This window comes from Carlito syrichta, unplaced genomic scaffold (genome assembly GCF_000164805.1).
Source record: "Carlito syrichta isolate Samal-C Ts95f unplaced genomic scaffold, Tarsius_syrichta-2.0.1 Scaffold303304, whole genome shotgun sequence".
In the NCBI taxonomy this organism is placed as follows: domain Eukaryota; kingdom Metazoa; phylum Chordata; class Mammalia; order Primates; family Tarsiidae; genus Carlito; species Carlito syrichta.
In genome coordinates this window covers 669,618-684,385 of record NW_007247400.1, presented here as the reverse complement: position 1 = coordinate 684,385, position 14,768 = coordinate 669,618, and the positions used below count along the sequence as shown (strand labels likewise).

Here is a 14,768-nt window from a genome sequence, read left to right as displayed (position 1 = left end):
GAGTGGATTGCCTGAGCCCGCGGGTTCGAGACCCGCCTGGGCAACCTGGTGAGACCTCATCTCTACAATAAATCAAAAATTAACCGGACGTGGTAGCGCGTGCCTGTAGTTCTGGCTACTGGGAAGGCTGAGGTGGAAGGATCGCCAGAGCCCAGCGGGTCGAGGCTGCGGTGGCCGGGAGTGGCCACTGCGCTACAGTTTGGGCGACAGAGTGAGACTCCAACTCAAAAAAAAAAAAAAGAAAAAGAAAAAAAGAAGTGCTTTTTAAAAAAAAATTAGAAGCACTGGGACAGTATTGGATGGAGACATTTTCGGGGGCAGAGTGAGAAGAGTTCTGCTGCTAGAATATCTCTTTCTGGCCAATCCAGCGCTCGAGAGACTGCTGCGAAGATTTTGCATCTTTCCATCCTCTTGGTAGGCCTAATTTGCTCTGATCCCTTTACCTGCGGATGGTAGCGTCTGGAACAAGATCTCACCTCTTGGGAAAGGGATTAGACCAGCAGTCAAAGGGTCCAAGTCCAGTCCTAGAGGTAGGACTTTGTCTAAAATTATGAATGTTATCTGCAATTGTCTCCTCCTTGTATATGAAGATAGTTACTTACTAATTTATTTATACGGCTGATGTAAGGGCACTTTCTATCATGCCAGGAATGGAGGAGGCAGACAAAGAAAGAACAACCACTATGGAGGAGGCCAATGTCTTTGGAAGTAGTTGCTGCAACACTCTTTAAGCCAGAAACTTGAAAATAACAGATGTGGCTTTGCTTTGTGATCTAGGAAGTACCGTATGAATTCAAGAGCCCTGACAACCAAAGGCAGCGAGTTAAAGCTAAAAGATTACACTACAAACATTTATTGGTTTGAATATGAGAATAAAATAAAAGTGTAGCCAATCCTTGATTACTCACGTATGGGCTAGAGTTTATGATTACCAGTGCCCTTTAGTTCTCCTCCTCCTTCTAACCACCAGCTATTGAATATTTTTCTCCTCATTAACACCTGTCCAGGAGTGGGAAGGTGAAATGCTAATCAGCCAATTTGGCTGATTGTTAGCTGCTGCTATAATCCTTTTTAAAAAAAAAGTTTAGATAGGGAAAAGTTGAAACCTTTTAATAAAATGTTCGCTGTAGATTTCTCAACTTTATGTCACCTTCCCTTTCTTTTACTGCATAGGTACATACATATATTTTATTTTTAGTAAGGTATTGAAAAGAACACAAAGACAGTAAGTAACTCATCAGTTCTCAAGTATACTGTACCTTAACATTACCCAATTCTTATTGGCCAATGTTTAGGAAATCTTAATCTTCTACAACATGACTACTTCAGAAGAAAGCTTCAGGATTTAATAGTTGCAATTTTAAGTGTAGCCCTATATAAGATACTGCACTTGCTAAGTGAATTTGGACAAATAGGGAATCACCTTTGAGAAAATTATTTAAGGCTACTTTCTCCTTTGCCTCTGGTAGGCATTGCAGGACCCTCCCCAAACCAAATAAGGGAAGGAGGAATGTTCTGAACATTAAGGGCACTAAGAATAAATCTGAGCTATCACTTTCAACTCTTTATTTCACATTTTTTTGACATAGAACGCAAGATCTGTAATTATCTCAGAGAAACTGTGGGGGCTTAGATAGTACTTTTAAGTTCCTCTGTTTTGTTTTGTTTTTTTCTTAACTCTCTATGGAGCTGGAGATCTGTGGGGTGTGTGTGTGTGTGTGTGTGTGTGTGTGTGTGTGTGTATTCCTGCCAAAAAAAAGTGCTGAAGAGTCCTAGGGAGATGAGGCTATTTTTGTTTGAAGCTGATACTCCTAGCTGAGCCACAAGTGCTGCTTGGAAAGGGCTTAGGTTGTTTCCAGGGGGAGAACTCTGCAGAGAAGAGGCAAGGTTCACCAGGACAACAAAGAAGCAGCAGAAACAGCCAGGAAAACGAAGAGCCCTCACGTTTTAACACAGAACCCTCTACCAGAGTTCTCGAACCCTAAAGTATTCTGAAAAGTGCTACTGGACAGGAACTTTTCACCTGACTTTCACTTGCTACGACCAACCATGACCGAGATCACGGCTGAAGGTATTGCTATCATTTTCCAATAGTATCAGGAAGGGGAAAAAAACGCATAATCCGGCAGCCACGTTGACTGCCAGTGTGTCCATTTAAAGTGTTGCTTTAAGGCAATTGTCTTGTTCCATGATTCAATGCAGCTTCAGAGAAGAGGAAGTGGGAGCTGAGAGCCTGCCAGGTCTGTATGTTGTGGGAGTAAGAAAAGATTTTGCTGAAATTTTGCATGTGGAAACCGTTCTCTGCTTTACCAGAGGCCCTACTCGTTTGCAGTTGTCACCCACACCTCTATAAATAGCTCTGGTCATGCAACATGATGGTCGATATCTTATCTAGTGAAAATTACAAGGCTCGCAAGGATGGATACCATGATAAGCTTAAAATATTATGTGCAATGCTTAAACTTAAGAAATAATTTTGAGCATTTCTGCTTTATAATGTTATAAAATAGAAATATTACACTTGTTTTTCCTTTTGAGCTGGAATGTAGAAACACATGCATTCATATGCTTTATATACAATTTCAGATATAAGCACTCCTGCAAAATTTATATTTACTTTAGTATTGATGGGTATTCAGACAAAGTTTGGCATTCCATAAACCCAGTGTGGATCAATATGATTTAAAAAAATACAGCCATTAAATGTTAGAATTCTGATTCTTTTTATAAATTCATTTCTCTTTTTCCTCTAAACGGTGAATTCTACTTTTACATTAAAAGAAATGTTGTCTGTTTCAGTGCTTTTCCTGAAAACTGTGTGCTATAACCAAAATATGTAATTTTTATTATCTGACCATGAAGCAAGTGTAGATAGATACACACTTCCCCCCACACACACACACGCACCTGCGTGCATACACACACACACACACACACACACACACACACACACACACGCACACACACATATTTCTTATAAAGGAACCTTTTAAAAATAAAGTATTTTGAATACGGACATAGTCTGGTTCTAGTTGAGGTAAGAACTTAGGAGGTGGATCTAAAATTTGCTTCTGACAGCTGTAAGAAAACCAGACAGGTGGTGTTCTTGACAGCTTCCAAGTTAAATGCTGCCCTGGCTTGTTTTGAACCAGACAACTGAAAAAATAGAATATGTGGTTTTGTCTTTTTGAGTACAAATTAATATGGACACACAGTAGTTTCTGTTGGAGATTTTCAGTCAATATTTATAAGAAGAATTGCCTTACTTGTACCTTCCACTGAGAAATTGTCTGGCACCTCAAATTAATAACAGCAATTACTGGGAGATTTCTATGTATTAGATATTATGTGTATTTGCTTATTTAAACCTTACACAGTTCCATTAAGTTGGCACTATTATCTCCATTTTGCAGAAAAAGAAACTGTAGCTAAATTGTTCTGTGACTTCCTCAAGACACAGCATTGCCAAGATTTGAGCCAGCCCTGTTAAAACTAGTTTGTGGCTTTTGTTTTCTTTTTTGTGAGAGGATATCAGGTTTACTCTTCACCAGTTTTAGTTCAGACTTGGCTAACTAAATATAAATAGCATTTTTTCCTATTCCTTAGATATTCTGTGTCACGTTGCCTTTAGTTTGTCTTAAAAAGAGCTATCTATAAAAACATCTTGCCTAGCTCTGTACAAGTTATTAAAATGCCTATGAGATGCTTTTCTACCTCTGTTCAGGGCATGGACTCCCCTTTGATTCAGGAGGTGAGTTGGCCAAACCATTTTTGGCCTGCCTGTGGATTATGCTTGTAGATCTTTGCATTTGATCCATAAAACTTTTCAGAAGAATTCTGGACTATGAAATAGAACTTTTGTTTCTTAGAAGACCTCTTGAAGTCACTCATTTAAAAAACATTTGCATAATACATTTTAAAAAGTTAAAATACCATCTAAGCCCTGGGTGATAGTCAGTTCCTACTCCCTGGTCTCAATAGTTCATGGGGTCAATATATTCTGAACATCAAATATGCATTTTTCCTTTTCTGGAATGATTTATTAATATTTCTCAAACTAAAATTAGATTGCCAGCTCAAATGAGCACATCTTTTGAGGTTAGTAGCACAGTCATTTTCTGTAGTTATTCAAAGTTTTTTGCACGCCGCTTTGCTATACACTTTTCCTTTTGTCTTCAGCATTCTTTCTGTGCCCTCGCTACAGTCTCCTTCTTCCAGTCTTCTGCAAAAAGTGTACTTTTGCACAGGGTCTTGGTGTAGGCTATTTGCTTCACCTGGAATAGCCTTTTTTGCTCACCTTCTATATTTCTTGTGGAACCTTTTCTGGACTCATACCTAAAATATAAGCATGACATCAGGAGCGCCTCTGCCATCTAGCAATGACACTTCCCATCATTTATCTCCAAAAAGAAAAGGAAAAGCAAAGTTTGTAGTACTTAAGAAAGTAAAAAAGCCCTTGAGAGAGCTTTAGACCTCTGTCCTCACTTCAATTTTTAGGAAAGATTCACGCTGATTATATGACTCTCCCATGGTCATTGATAATGACAGGAAGTCTGAGGCTACAATTCATATCTCCTGCAACATTTCAACGATTGGGTGTGCCATGCCTACAAACCTTACCAGGTTGTTCATAAAAAGATTCCCACTGAAGGTTCCAAGCTGAATGACTTCATTTCATGGAAGAAAGGTGGTAATGCTAGATATAGAATTGTATTTCAGGTACAGAGCAATGGATAAACTATAAATAGGACAGAGCTGAACCCCAAAGGATTCTAGGGAAACAACACCTTTGGTTCCAGCACGATAAATGAATAAAGATAATTAAATGACAATGATAATAAAAATTCATGCTTATTCTGAAGACAAAAGATGTCAAGCACTGTCTGGAACTTGCAACTTGCTATATGCTCATTTAATCCTCAGGGCAACCACATGAGATACATGCTTTTATTATTGACGGCTGTTTGGAGAATAGGAAGCCGAGGTTTAGAGAGGTTAAGGAGCATGCCTGAGCTTATACAGCTGTATACGTGGTATAGCTGGGTCACTCAGATCTGACCACAGAGTCATGCTGAATATGCTTGTTGCTGTGTGAGACTGATAGTTAGAGCTTGATATCAATTAAGTGGTCATAAGAGGCACACATAGTTAGGTTAGATCAGGGCCCAGACTGTCAGCTTAGAACAGGACGTGGGTTTAGGGCTATAAGAAGCTCTCTGCCTTCCTTCCAGAGCCCCAGTTATTCCACTACAAGTGCCAGAGTTGCTCCCCCTTCTGTGGGCCATACGAACTTTTAACCACCAATTGCAGCATCTGCTTGACAGCATATATCACTAGAAAAAAATACCTTTTGAATAATTTTTATCATGAAGCAATGTTTAGTTAATTATTAATAGTTTGGTGGAAAAGATGGTGTAGGTTTTTTAAAAAGTCAGTAAAATATGGAATGTTTCAAATTGCCAGTTAGCTCACATGTAATCATATTATACTGTATGATAATACCAGTATGATTGCATTCTCTGAGTACAAGAACCTCCAAAATATAGGAAAATACAAATTTTGTGATGCGGATTTTGGATTTAAATTGGTGGGATCCTATATTTAATTAACTTAGCATTCACTGGAACACTTAGTTGAAGAAAACTTTTTTAATTTAACGTTTTGGAAACACTTATAGTAAACTCTCAACTTCTACATTATTCTATCATCTCAGGGTTCAGAAGAAAGATTATTGTCCAATGCATGGAGTTATTTCCTTACTATTAGCTGAACAGCATTTCACTGCTTCTGTAAAGTCAGGATTTGACACTCAAAACTTGGAGCAAAAATTGTCATTTATTTTATACTCTGCACTGCTCCCAGGCCTCTGTAGCACAAGAAGGTGCATTGTCGCTCTCAAGAAGAAAGGTCAAGAGTTCACAGCCAGACAACTTAACAACTAGACACAACAAGTTTTGTCACAAACAGCAACAGACGGTGAAATTGCAAGCAGGAGAGCCCACCTCCATATGTGCATTTATGTCACCAAAACCAAGAGTGGCTACTCTGGCCTCAGTGGCTATGACTTGGGAATGCAAGGGAAGCCAGCATGAGTTTCAAGCCCTGATCACCCTGGTTACGTTCTCCATTCTCCTTAGCAAGGAAAGCAATCGATCATATATAACATATCATAAAATGCATTTCCAGGGATACATTTTTTTTTTTTTTTGAGTCGGAGTCTCACTCTGTCGCCCAGACTGGAGTGCAGTGGCCACTCCCGGCCACTGCAGCCTCGACCTGCTGGGCTCCGGCGATCCTTCCGCCTCAGCCTTCCGAGTAGCCGGAATTACAGGCATGCGTTGCCACGCCCGGCTGATTTTTTGATTGATTGTAGAGATGAGGTCTCGCTGCCCAGGCGGGTCTCGAACCCGCGGGCTCAGGCCATCCACTCACCTCAGCCTCCCAAAGGCGCGGGATGACAGGCTGAGCCACTGAGCCCGGCATCTTAGGGATACATCTTAAAATTGACATCGAACCTGTTTATTTAGAAGAAGAGAACCATGCTGGTGAGAGGCACAGTTAAATGAAAAGATTTGTGCCTAGGGCATTTAGGTAAAAGATTGGATTTTTCATTATGTAGTGATATGGAGACCTGCTATCGTCTGCTATAGACCAAGAGCAGGGCATGGTGAGTGTCCGAGTAGGCCTGCACTTACCCACATTCCTGAGAGTTAAAAAAGAAGCACATTCTGCCTTATCTCCTATGTGCTCTCAGTAAATAACTTCAAAGAGTCCCTAACTTCCCTACAGACTGGGCCCAATTAACTGAGAGAAACGACTCCCCACTTACTCCCTTTTCTTAGTAGTCATAGCATTGAATAACACAGCATGAGTGTAATCATAATTCTTGTGATTTGCATAACTTCTGTGTACCAATAACACTATGTAGCAATGAATGATGTGTTAGACCTTATTGGCTCCCTCTACTCCATGGCAAGCTTGATTAATGCTTCTGCCTGGTGTTACTCATAAGAAGCTGTGAGATACTTCTGTAACTGGTGCCAGGAAATGTGGACCATAAATGTCATTATTGACAAAATGTGGCTGCCACTTAAGTTCTATACAATGCTTTGCCAGTCACATAGTCAAAGTATAGGTACCCACAACCCTGAATTTATAAAAGTGGACTGTAAAACCTGAAGAGTGAGCAGACCTATTTCAGAAAGACCAGGAGCGAGGTTCTGCTCCCTGGATTCGAATTCAGAAATAAACTTTTTTTCTACCAGTTCCCTGCCTCGCGATTTATTGGTATTGAGGTAAAGAAGCCAAGTGTTCCTCGGACTGTAACAGCAGCACATGAGGAAAATGCACTGACCCATGGATACAAGTCTATGCCAGAAAAAAGGGCAAACTTTTGGCAAGATATAAGGCAAAACCCAACCAACCATTAAAATGACAGCTAGACCTGATTGTGTTGACTGGAAAGAAACAAGAAAGAAAGGAAAGGGAGGGAAGGAAGGAAGGAAGGAAGCCAGGGAGGGAAAATAAAACTGCCTCTATTTTTCTTTTTCTATCTGTTACAGTATTTATATTTTTTATTTTAAAGATGTGAGGTACAATTCAGGATTATATATACAAGTGGTCACCGTATAGGTAAAGTTTGGGCCTTTGGTCTCCACTTTGCCTGGTTTGAGATCAGGTATCCTTATTGATGCTGTGTTTCCCCCTCGCCCTCCACCCCAGCAGTATCCCACTACAGTCAATCCCTTTCTTAAAGCAGTATGGTAAATGATCGGGGTCTACTTTTATCAGTGAGAACATGTGGGACTCAGTTCTTTGTTTCTGTGAGAGATCACGGAGTATCATAGACTCTAAGTCTATCCAAGTTGCCTTGAAGTTCATGTTTGTCCTTCTTGATGGCTGTATAGCATTCCCTTGTGTAACTGTACCACATTTATTTTATCCAGTTCAGTTTCGATGGGCAGAATAGTTGGTTCCATGTTTTTGCTGTTGTGAATAGTGCTGCAATAAACACGCGTGTGCAGGTACCTTTTTGGTAGAACGATTTGAGTTCCTTTGGATATATTCCTGGTAGTGGGATTGCTGGGTTATATGGAAGGCCAGCTCTAGTTCTTTCAGAAATTGCCAAGCCTGTTTTCCATAGAGGTTGAACTAGTTTACATTCCCTCCAGCAGTGTACAAGCACTCCCTTTTCTCTGCATCCTTACCAGCATTTGCTGTTTTTTGTTTTAAAAATGATGGCCACTCTTACTGGAGAAGGGGGTATCGCAATGTGGTGTTGATTTGCATTTCTCTGATGATTAGTGAAACTGAACATTTTTTCATGTGTCTGTTGGTTGCCCATATATCTTCTTTTGAGAAGTATCTATTCATGTGTTTTGCCTGCTTTTTGATGGGGTTGTGTGTTTTTTTTCTTTCAGCACATTTGAGTTCCTTGTAGATCCTGGCTTGTTAGGCCTTTGTCAGATATACAGTTCAGCCTCTATTTTTCAGTAGAGGTATGAGGAATACACTAAAATCCACAGTATAGTATGCAGCAGACTATGAGAACCTTTATGGTACAGACAGCCCAGTTCCTTCAAATGAGTTACTAGGAACAAGAAAACCTAGAGCACAGATTAAAAGAACTGTAAAAAGATAGCAATCCATCACAATGGGTGGAATTATTGGGTCACAATTCTAGTCAACAACTTTAAAAAATTCTGATAAAATAATTGGAAATTTACCACACTCAGGATATTAGATGATATCAATCATGATTGTATTTGTAGTGGGCTGACCATATTGTGGTTATGTCTTAAATTTACTTATTATTTAGAGACACATATGCAAATATTTATAAAAGAGGTGACAGAATGTCTGAAATTTGTTCCTAAATAATATGCCAGAGGGAAAAATGTGGTGGGATAAGACTGGCCATGAATTGATTATGTTGAGGCTGATGATAGGTACTTGGAGTTTCATTATAACATTCCATCCACTCTTATGAATATTTAAACTTCTCCACAAGAGTTAAGAAAAAAAAAATAGAGTTGATGTTAAAAAGCAAAATAACTTTTAATAAGAATTTAATTTTTATAACATATGGGTCAGCGAATCCATTAGTCACCAAAGTTATTTTTAAGTACAAATTACTCTCTAAACGGAAGAGTGGTCTGTTATTGAAATGAATATTGAATATGTTTGTATTAAACAGAGAGGTCTAGAAATATACTTCTTGTTTGTAAAAGCAGACTAGGAAATAATCATTTTAAAATATATTCATTATAATGTGGGAATCTGGAGGATAGTTTCATATCATTTCTGAAAATTATTAGTGACATTTATTGGAAACAATTAATTTTTGAGACGGGCCATGGGAAAACCTGAGAACAACTAAAAAGTCTAAGGAGTCAACATGATGCAAGAAAAAGTAGTTCTAAAAAGTGCTATGGTCAGGAACATTGTGTTTATTGACAGGGTATTAAGTACTAAACTTTTGCACGTCTCCTGGAAATAGCACAGAAACTTTGAAAGGAAGGCATCACATAAACCTGAGAGGTCTCACTCTGAAACTTCCCAATCTTCTTTACTGCTCGTGGTAAAAAGAGAAGAAAAGCAGGCTGTGAAAACCTGCTTAGGGTAGGGTATAGTCAATGAAACCAGGGAGAAAAAGTAGCGCAGAACCACAGAAAGCAGCATTAAGAAAAAGCATATGACAGAGTAGAAACTGCAAGTAGTCTTAAATCCAGAATGTGGGTTCAGGCATTTTTTCCATGACTTAACCCATCATAGTCGGGGAAGGATGGATCTCACAGGAAGGATTCATGCACTTGGCTAATCGTGAATACTATGGTCAGAGGAATTTTTCTCAACTTTCTACAAGATCATACTAGTTGGCAAATTAAGCTTATGCTTGTATCATTGAGTAGAGCAACCATGATGCAGAATCTGCAGTAAAAGTGAACAGAAAATATAGCTGTGTAGTGTCAGGCCTCCCTGGGTTCCACTGAGAAGCTTTTTCTTGTGGCTTTCATTACTATTTCTAACAGTGACTGTTTTTCTCCCTACCCCTTGGCACACCAGTACCCAAGGAAAATGTTCTGTTTATCAGCATAAATGCTTCTTATTTTTCTCTTATTTATTTTTGCTCATCCGTGTGACTGTAATTTAAAAATCATGCTACTTTTACAATGCAAAAATGAATTGAGGCTATTCAGCTATTATACTAAAGGCTTAGGAATCCTTAGAGACTTAAAGCCTTCAATGCTGTTTGCATTAATTTTTAATAAGTTAACAATATTTAATATGAGAGAAACATAAAACAGTGCAACTAAGCAATTTTAGAATCATCTACGTTGACCTTTGGGTTGAATATATCAATTGAGAATGCAGACATGGTGAAGATTTTCCAGTTAAGCTTTTGGTTTTATAGTTATGCTTAGTTGGAGCTTAAAACCAGTATTAAACCATTATTATTTTCTTTTCTTCCTTCAAATAAAAAGAACCATTGGGGAACATGCTATATATATATATGATATGTGTATATTTATTAATATATAATTATATAAAATATAGATACACATTGTATATTAAATGTGTTACACTAGTAATATGCATAATGCATATTATCTAATGCCATACATTAAAAAGAACAAAATAGAGAAAAACTTTTATCTGGCAACTATGCATTAACACCATGTGATCATTTCAAGTTTGTGGAGTTCAGGCTCCATTATAAAGTTCCAGGAAGATTCGACAAGGTTGTTTCTGCTCCCCCAGTTGAACCTGCTCTGGATAATAGAGTGCCACGCTTCGTTCCTGATAGAAAGGACTAATTTGAGTGTCACGTAAACATATATTGCCCCAAGTGAGGGTTAAGCAGAGACAGATGAACTTCCTGGTCCAAAAAGATAGTAATTTTCATCTTCAAAGGAAGCTAAAAAGAGTATCCTTGGCAAGTGTGTAATGAATAAAGTCCTGCTCAACTCTCTACAAGTTAAGCTCTTGAAACATCAAACATCTCCACATCTCCATGCCCGAAGTCAAGCTGTCAAAGACACACAGAATTTACAATTCTGAGAGATCCTTTGGTATGTAAATGAGCTGTTTCCTCATAAACTGCAGACTCCATCTCCCTTGCAATGTACTTTAAAGATTACCTTTACGTATGTACGGTTTGCATATTTTCCAATTTGATACGAGTGGCAGAGGCTGGGGCATGTGGTCTTCACCTAAACAGGTTAAAAACACAATCTGTTAACCTGTAAGAATAAAGAATATTTACATTGCTTCACCTGCTCTGTACAGGGGACCCTTGGTTTGCTTCAGGCAGCTTGCAGCTAGAATTCATTGCGACACACTGGTTTTATCTTGGCTGCTCATTTGCTGAGTCATTCTTCTCTCCCTGACACAGGTTACTGAAGTGTTGAGAAAAACAAAGGAAAGGAGAAGCTCTTAGTGTTTCAAATTCTGTTCTAATAATGTCGAGGGCATTGGTGAGCGCGTGGATGTGAGAGAATTAGTTTCCATTTTTATAATCTCGCAAAATACATTTTTAGCAAGCTTCCTCGGGAAAATTGTTTGTGGCCTTTCAAAATAAAATCATCATGTGATTAGGGGAAATTTCTGTCTGAAGGAGACATCTGATATAACGTCAAGACAAAAATGACAGATACAGAGTGACACTTTTTAACATTCAGGGCTGGAGCTCTTCTTTTTGCCCATGGTTATTCTTATTTAACCTACACACACAATTGCATAGGGGAATGCATGTACTATAAAGCCTATAAGTTGCTACACGATGGTAAGACGCCAAGCTTATGAATTTAAATCTGCAGATGGTGAAGTACCGCCCTCTGAAATACAACAAAATTTTAGACTCTGTAGTATTAATTAGTAGCCTGGATATAGATTCAGGAAGTAGTTTGTCACATCAGAGGTTCAATTTTATTCAATATTGTGGCACCTGTTGTGTACCAGGTTGAAGGCCAGACAATGGGGGCACAAAGACAAATAAAAGAAAGTCCCTGCATCTTGTCTAGTAGATTGAAAAGCAAGCAGAAATGAGCAAAATATAACAGTGAGAATGAAGGTTAGACAGATTTAAAAACATCTGACTCTAATTGGAATTGCAGGCGTATCTCTTTTTACTATACTTTGTGATTGTGCTTCACACATATTGCATTTTTAAAAAACAAAGTGTGTGACATCTCTGCATCGAATAAATTTATCACCACGAATTTTTCAACAGCAGGTGCTCCCTTCCTGATTCTGTGTCATGTTTGGTAATTCTAGTAATATTTCAAACTTTTTAATTAATTATTGTTTGTTTTGGGGGCTTTTTTGAGTTGGAGTCTCACTCTGTGCCCAGACTGGAGGGCGGTGGCCGCTCCCGGCCACCGCAGCCTCGACCTGCTGGGCTCCGGCGATCCTTCCGCCTCAGCCTTCCAAGTAGCCGGAACTACAGGGGCGCGCTACCACACTCGGCTCATTTTGATTTTTATTGTAGAGCTGAGATCTAGCCAAGTTGCCCAGGCGGGTCTCGAACCCACGGGCTCAGGCAATCCACTCACCTCAGCCTCCCAAAGGTGCGGGATTACAGGCTGAGCCATTGAGCCTGGCTCCATTTAATTATTGTTATATCTGGTGTTCTGTGGTCGGTGATCTTTGAAATTACCACTGTCGTCGCTGTGGTTCACCACGAAGTGCTCCTGCGTAGAAGAGTGAACTTCATCAATAAATGAGTGTGTTCAGACATTTACAACAACGAGCCATTCCCACTCTCTCACCCTCTCCTCAGGCCTTTCTATTCGCTGAGCCACAGCAATACTGAGATCAGGAAAATTAATAACCGTACAACGGCCTCTAAGCATCCAAGAGAAAGAAAGAGTTGCACGTGTGTTACTTTTAATCAAAAGCTAGAAACAATTAGGCCTAACTAGGAAGGCATGGTCCAAGTCTAGATGGGCTCCAGCCAGGCCTCTTACCCAAAGTAGCCAAGTTGGGAATTCAAAAGGAAAAGTTCTTGAAGGCAATGAAAAGTGCATATTACGCAGCCATAAAAAAGAACGAAATCATGAATTTCGCCGCAACCTGGATGGAATTAGAGATTATAATACTGAGTGATCTCTCGCAGAAACAAAGATCTGAGTATCCCACGTTCTCACTCATAAGTGGACCTTGAATAACTATCGTAATACTATGAGAAAAGGATTGACAGTGGCAGGAAACGATGGGGGGGGGCAGGGAGGGGAAGGGAGGTGGGATTAACGGTAGTCAATATCTGTCTGGGGAAGGGGGGCACACCTCATCAACAAGGGTACCTGCACAATGCATATTTGTATACCTAACCCCTAACTGTACCCCACAAGTTTAAAATAAAAAATATGTATATATAAAAAAGAAAAGTGCTGCTCTGGTAAACACGAATAACAGCCTTATTGTTGATACAGGGAAGGTTTTAGTGGGCTGGATATAAGATCAAATCAGCCAGAACATTCACTTTAGCCAATGCCTGACACAGAGCCACACCCTGATTCTCTTCAATTCTGTGAAGGCTGAGGGAGGTGAGGCAGCTACAGGAAAAAGTTTGGAAGCTCGCAGAGTTCATGAGAGTTAAAGAAAAGAAGCCATCAAAGTCAGAAGAAACTATAGCAAGTTATCCAGAAGAGCTTGCTAAGGTAATTGATGAAGGTGGCTACACCAAACGACAGATTTTCAGTGTCAGTGAAAAAGCCTTCTTTTGGAAAAAGATGCCATCTAGGACTTTCATAGCTAGAGAGGACAAGTCAATGCCTGGCTCCAGAGCTTCAAAAAACAGGCTGACTCTCCTGTCAGATGCTAATGAAGCTGGTGACTTTAAGCTGAAGCCCATTGTCTTTTACCTTTCTGACAAACCTAGGGCACTAAGAGTTATATGAAATCGACTCTGCCTATGCTTAGTCAGTGAAATAACGAAGCTTGGGTGGCAGCATGTCTGCTCACAGCATGGTTTACTGGTATGTAAAGCCCACTGTTGAGTGTCAGTACCTCTCAGGAAAAAAACAAAAATGAAAACAAAAATGTTTAAATTATCACTATTTATTGACAATGCACCTGGTCACCAAAAAGCACGGATGGAAATGCACAAGGAGATTCACGTTGTTTTATATGCCTGCCAACACAGCATCCATTCTTCAGCCCATGGATCAAAGAGTAATTTTGATTGCCAAGTCTAATTCTTTAAGAAATAAATTTTGTAAGGCCATAGCTGACATAGATGGTGACTCCACTGATGAATCTAGGCAAAAGTCTTGGAAACTTTCCGGAAAGGATTCATCATTCTAGATGCCATTAAGAACAGCTGTGATTCATGGGAGGAGGTCAAAACAGCAACTTTATCAGGATTTTGTAAAAAGTTGATTGCAATCCTAATGGTGACTTTGATGGGTTCAAGACATCAGTGGAGGAGGGACCTGCAGGGGCAGTGGAAATAGCAGGAGATCTAGAATTAGAAGTGGAGCCTGAAGAAGTGGCCGAATTGCTGCAGTCTCAGATAAAACTTGAACAGATGAGGGGCTGCTTTTTATGGGTGAGCAAAGAAAGTCTTTTATCAAGGTGGATTCTACTCCTGGCGAAGACGCTGTGAATATTGCGGAAATTACAACACAGGATGAATACGCCATAAACTTAATTGACAAAGCAGCAGCAGAGTTTAAGAGGACTGACTTTAATTTTGAAAGTTTTCCAGCCGGGCTCGGTGGCTCAACCTGTCATCCCGTGCCTTTGGGAGGCTGAGGTGAGTGGAT

At 39.6% G+C, this 14,768-nt stretch overlaps 1 protein-coding gene across 1 annotated transcript in view; it reads left to right on the top strand.

Moving 5' to 3' along the window:
• Nucleotides 1-1,751: 1,751 nt before the first annotated feature.
• Nucleotides 1,752-14,768, top strand: part of TRDN (triadin) — a 133,523-nt gene continuing 120,506 nt past the window's right edge. The window contains exon 1 of the mRNA XM_021712477.1: nucleotides 1,752-2,071. Coding sequence (XP_021568152.1) covers nucleotides 2,050-2,071 — 22 coding nt within the window. The 5' untranslated portion in view covers nucleotides 1,752-2,049. The remainder of the gene's footprint in view (nucleotides 2,072-14,768) is intronic.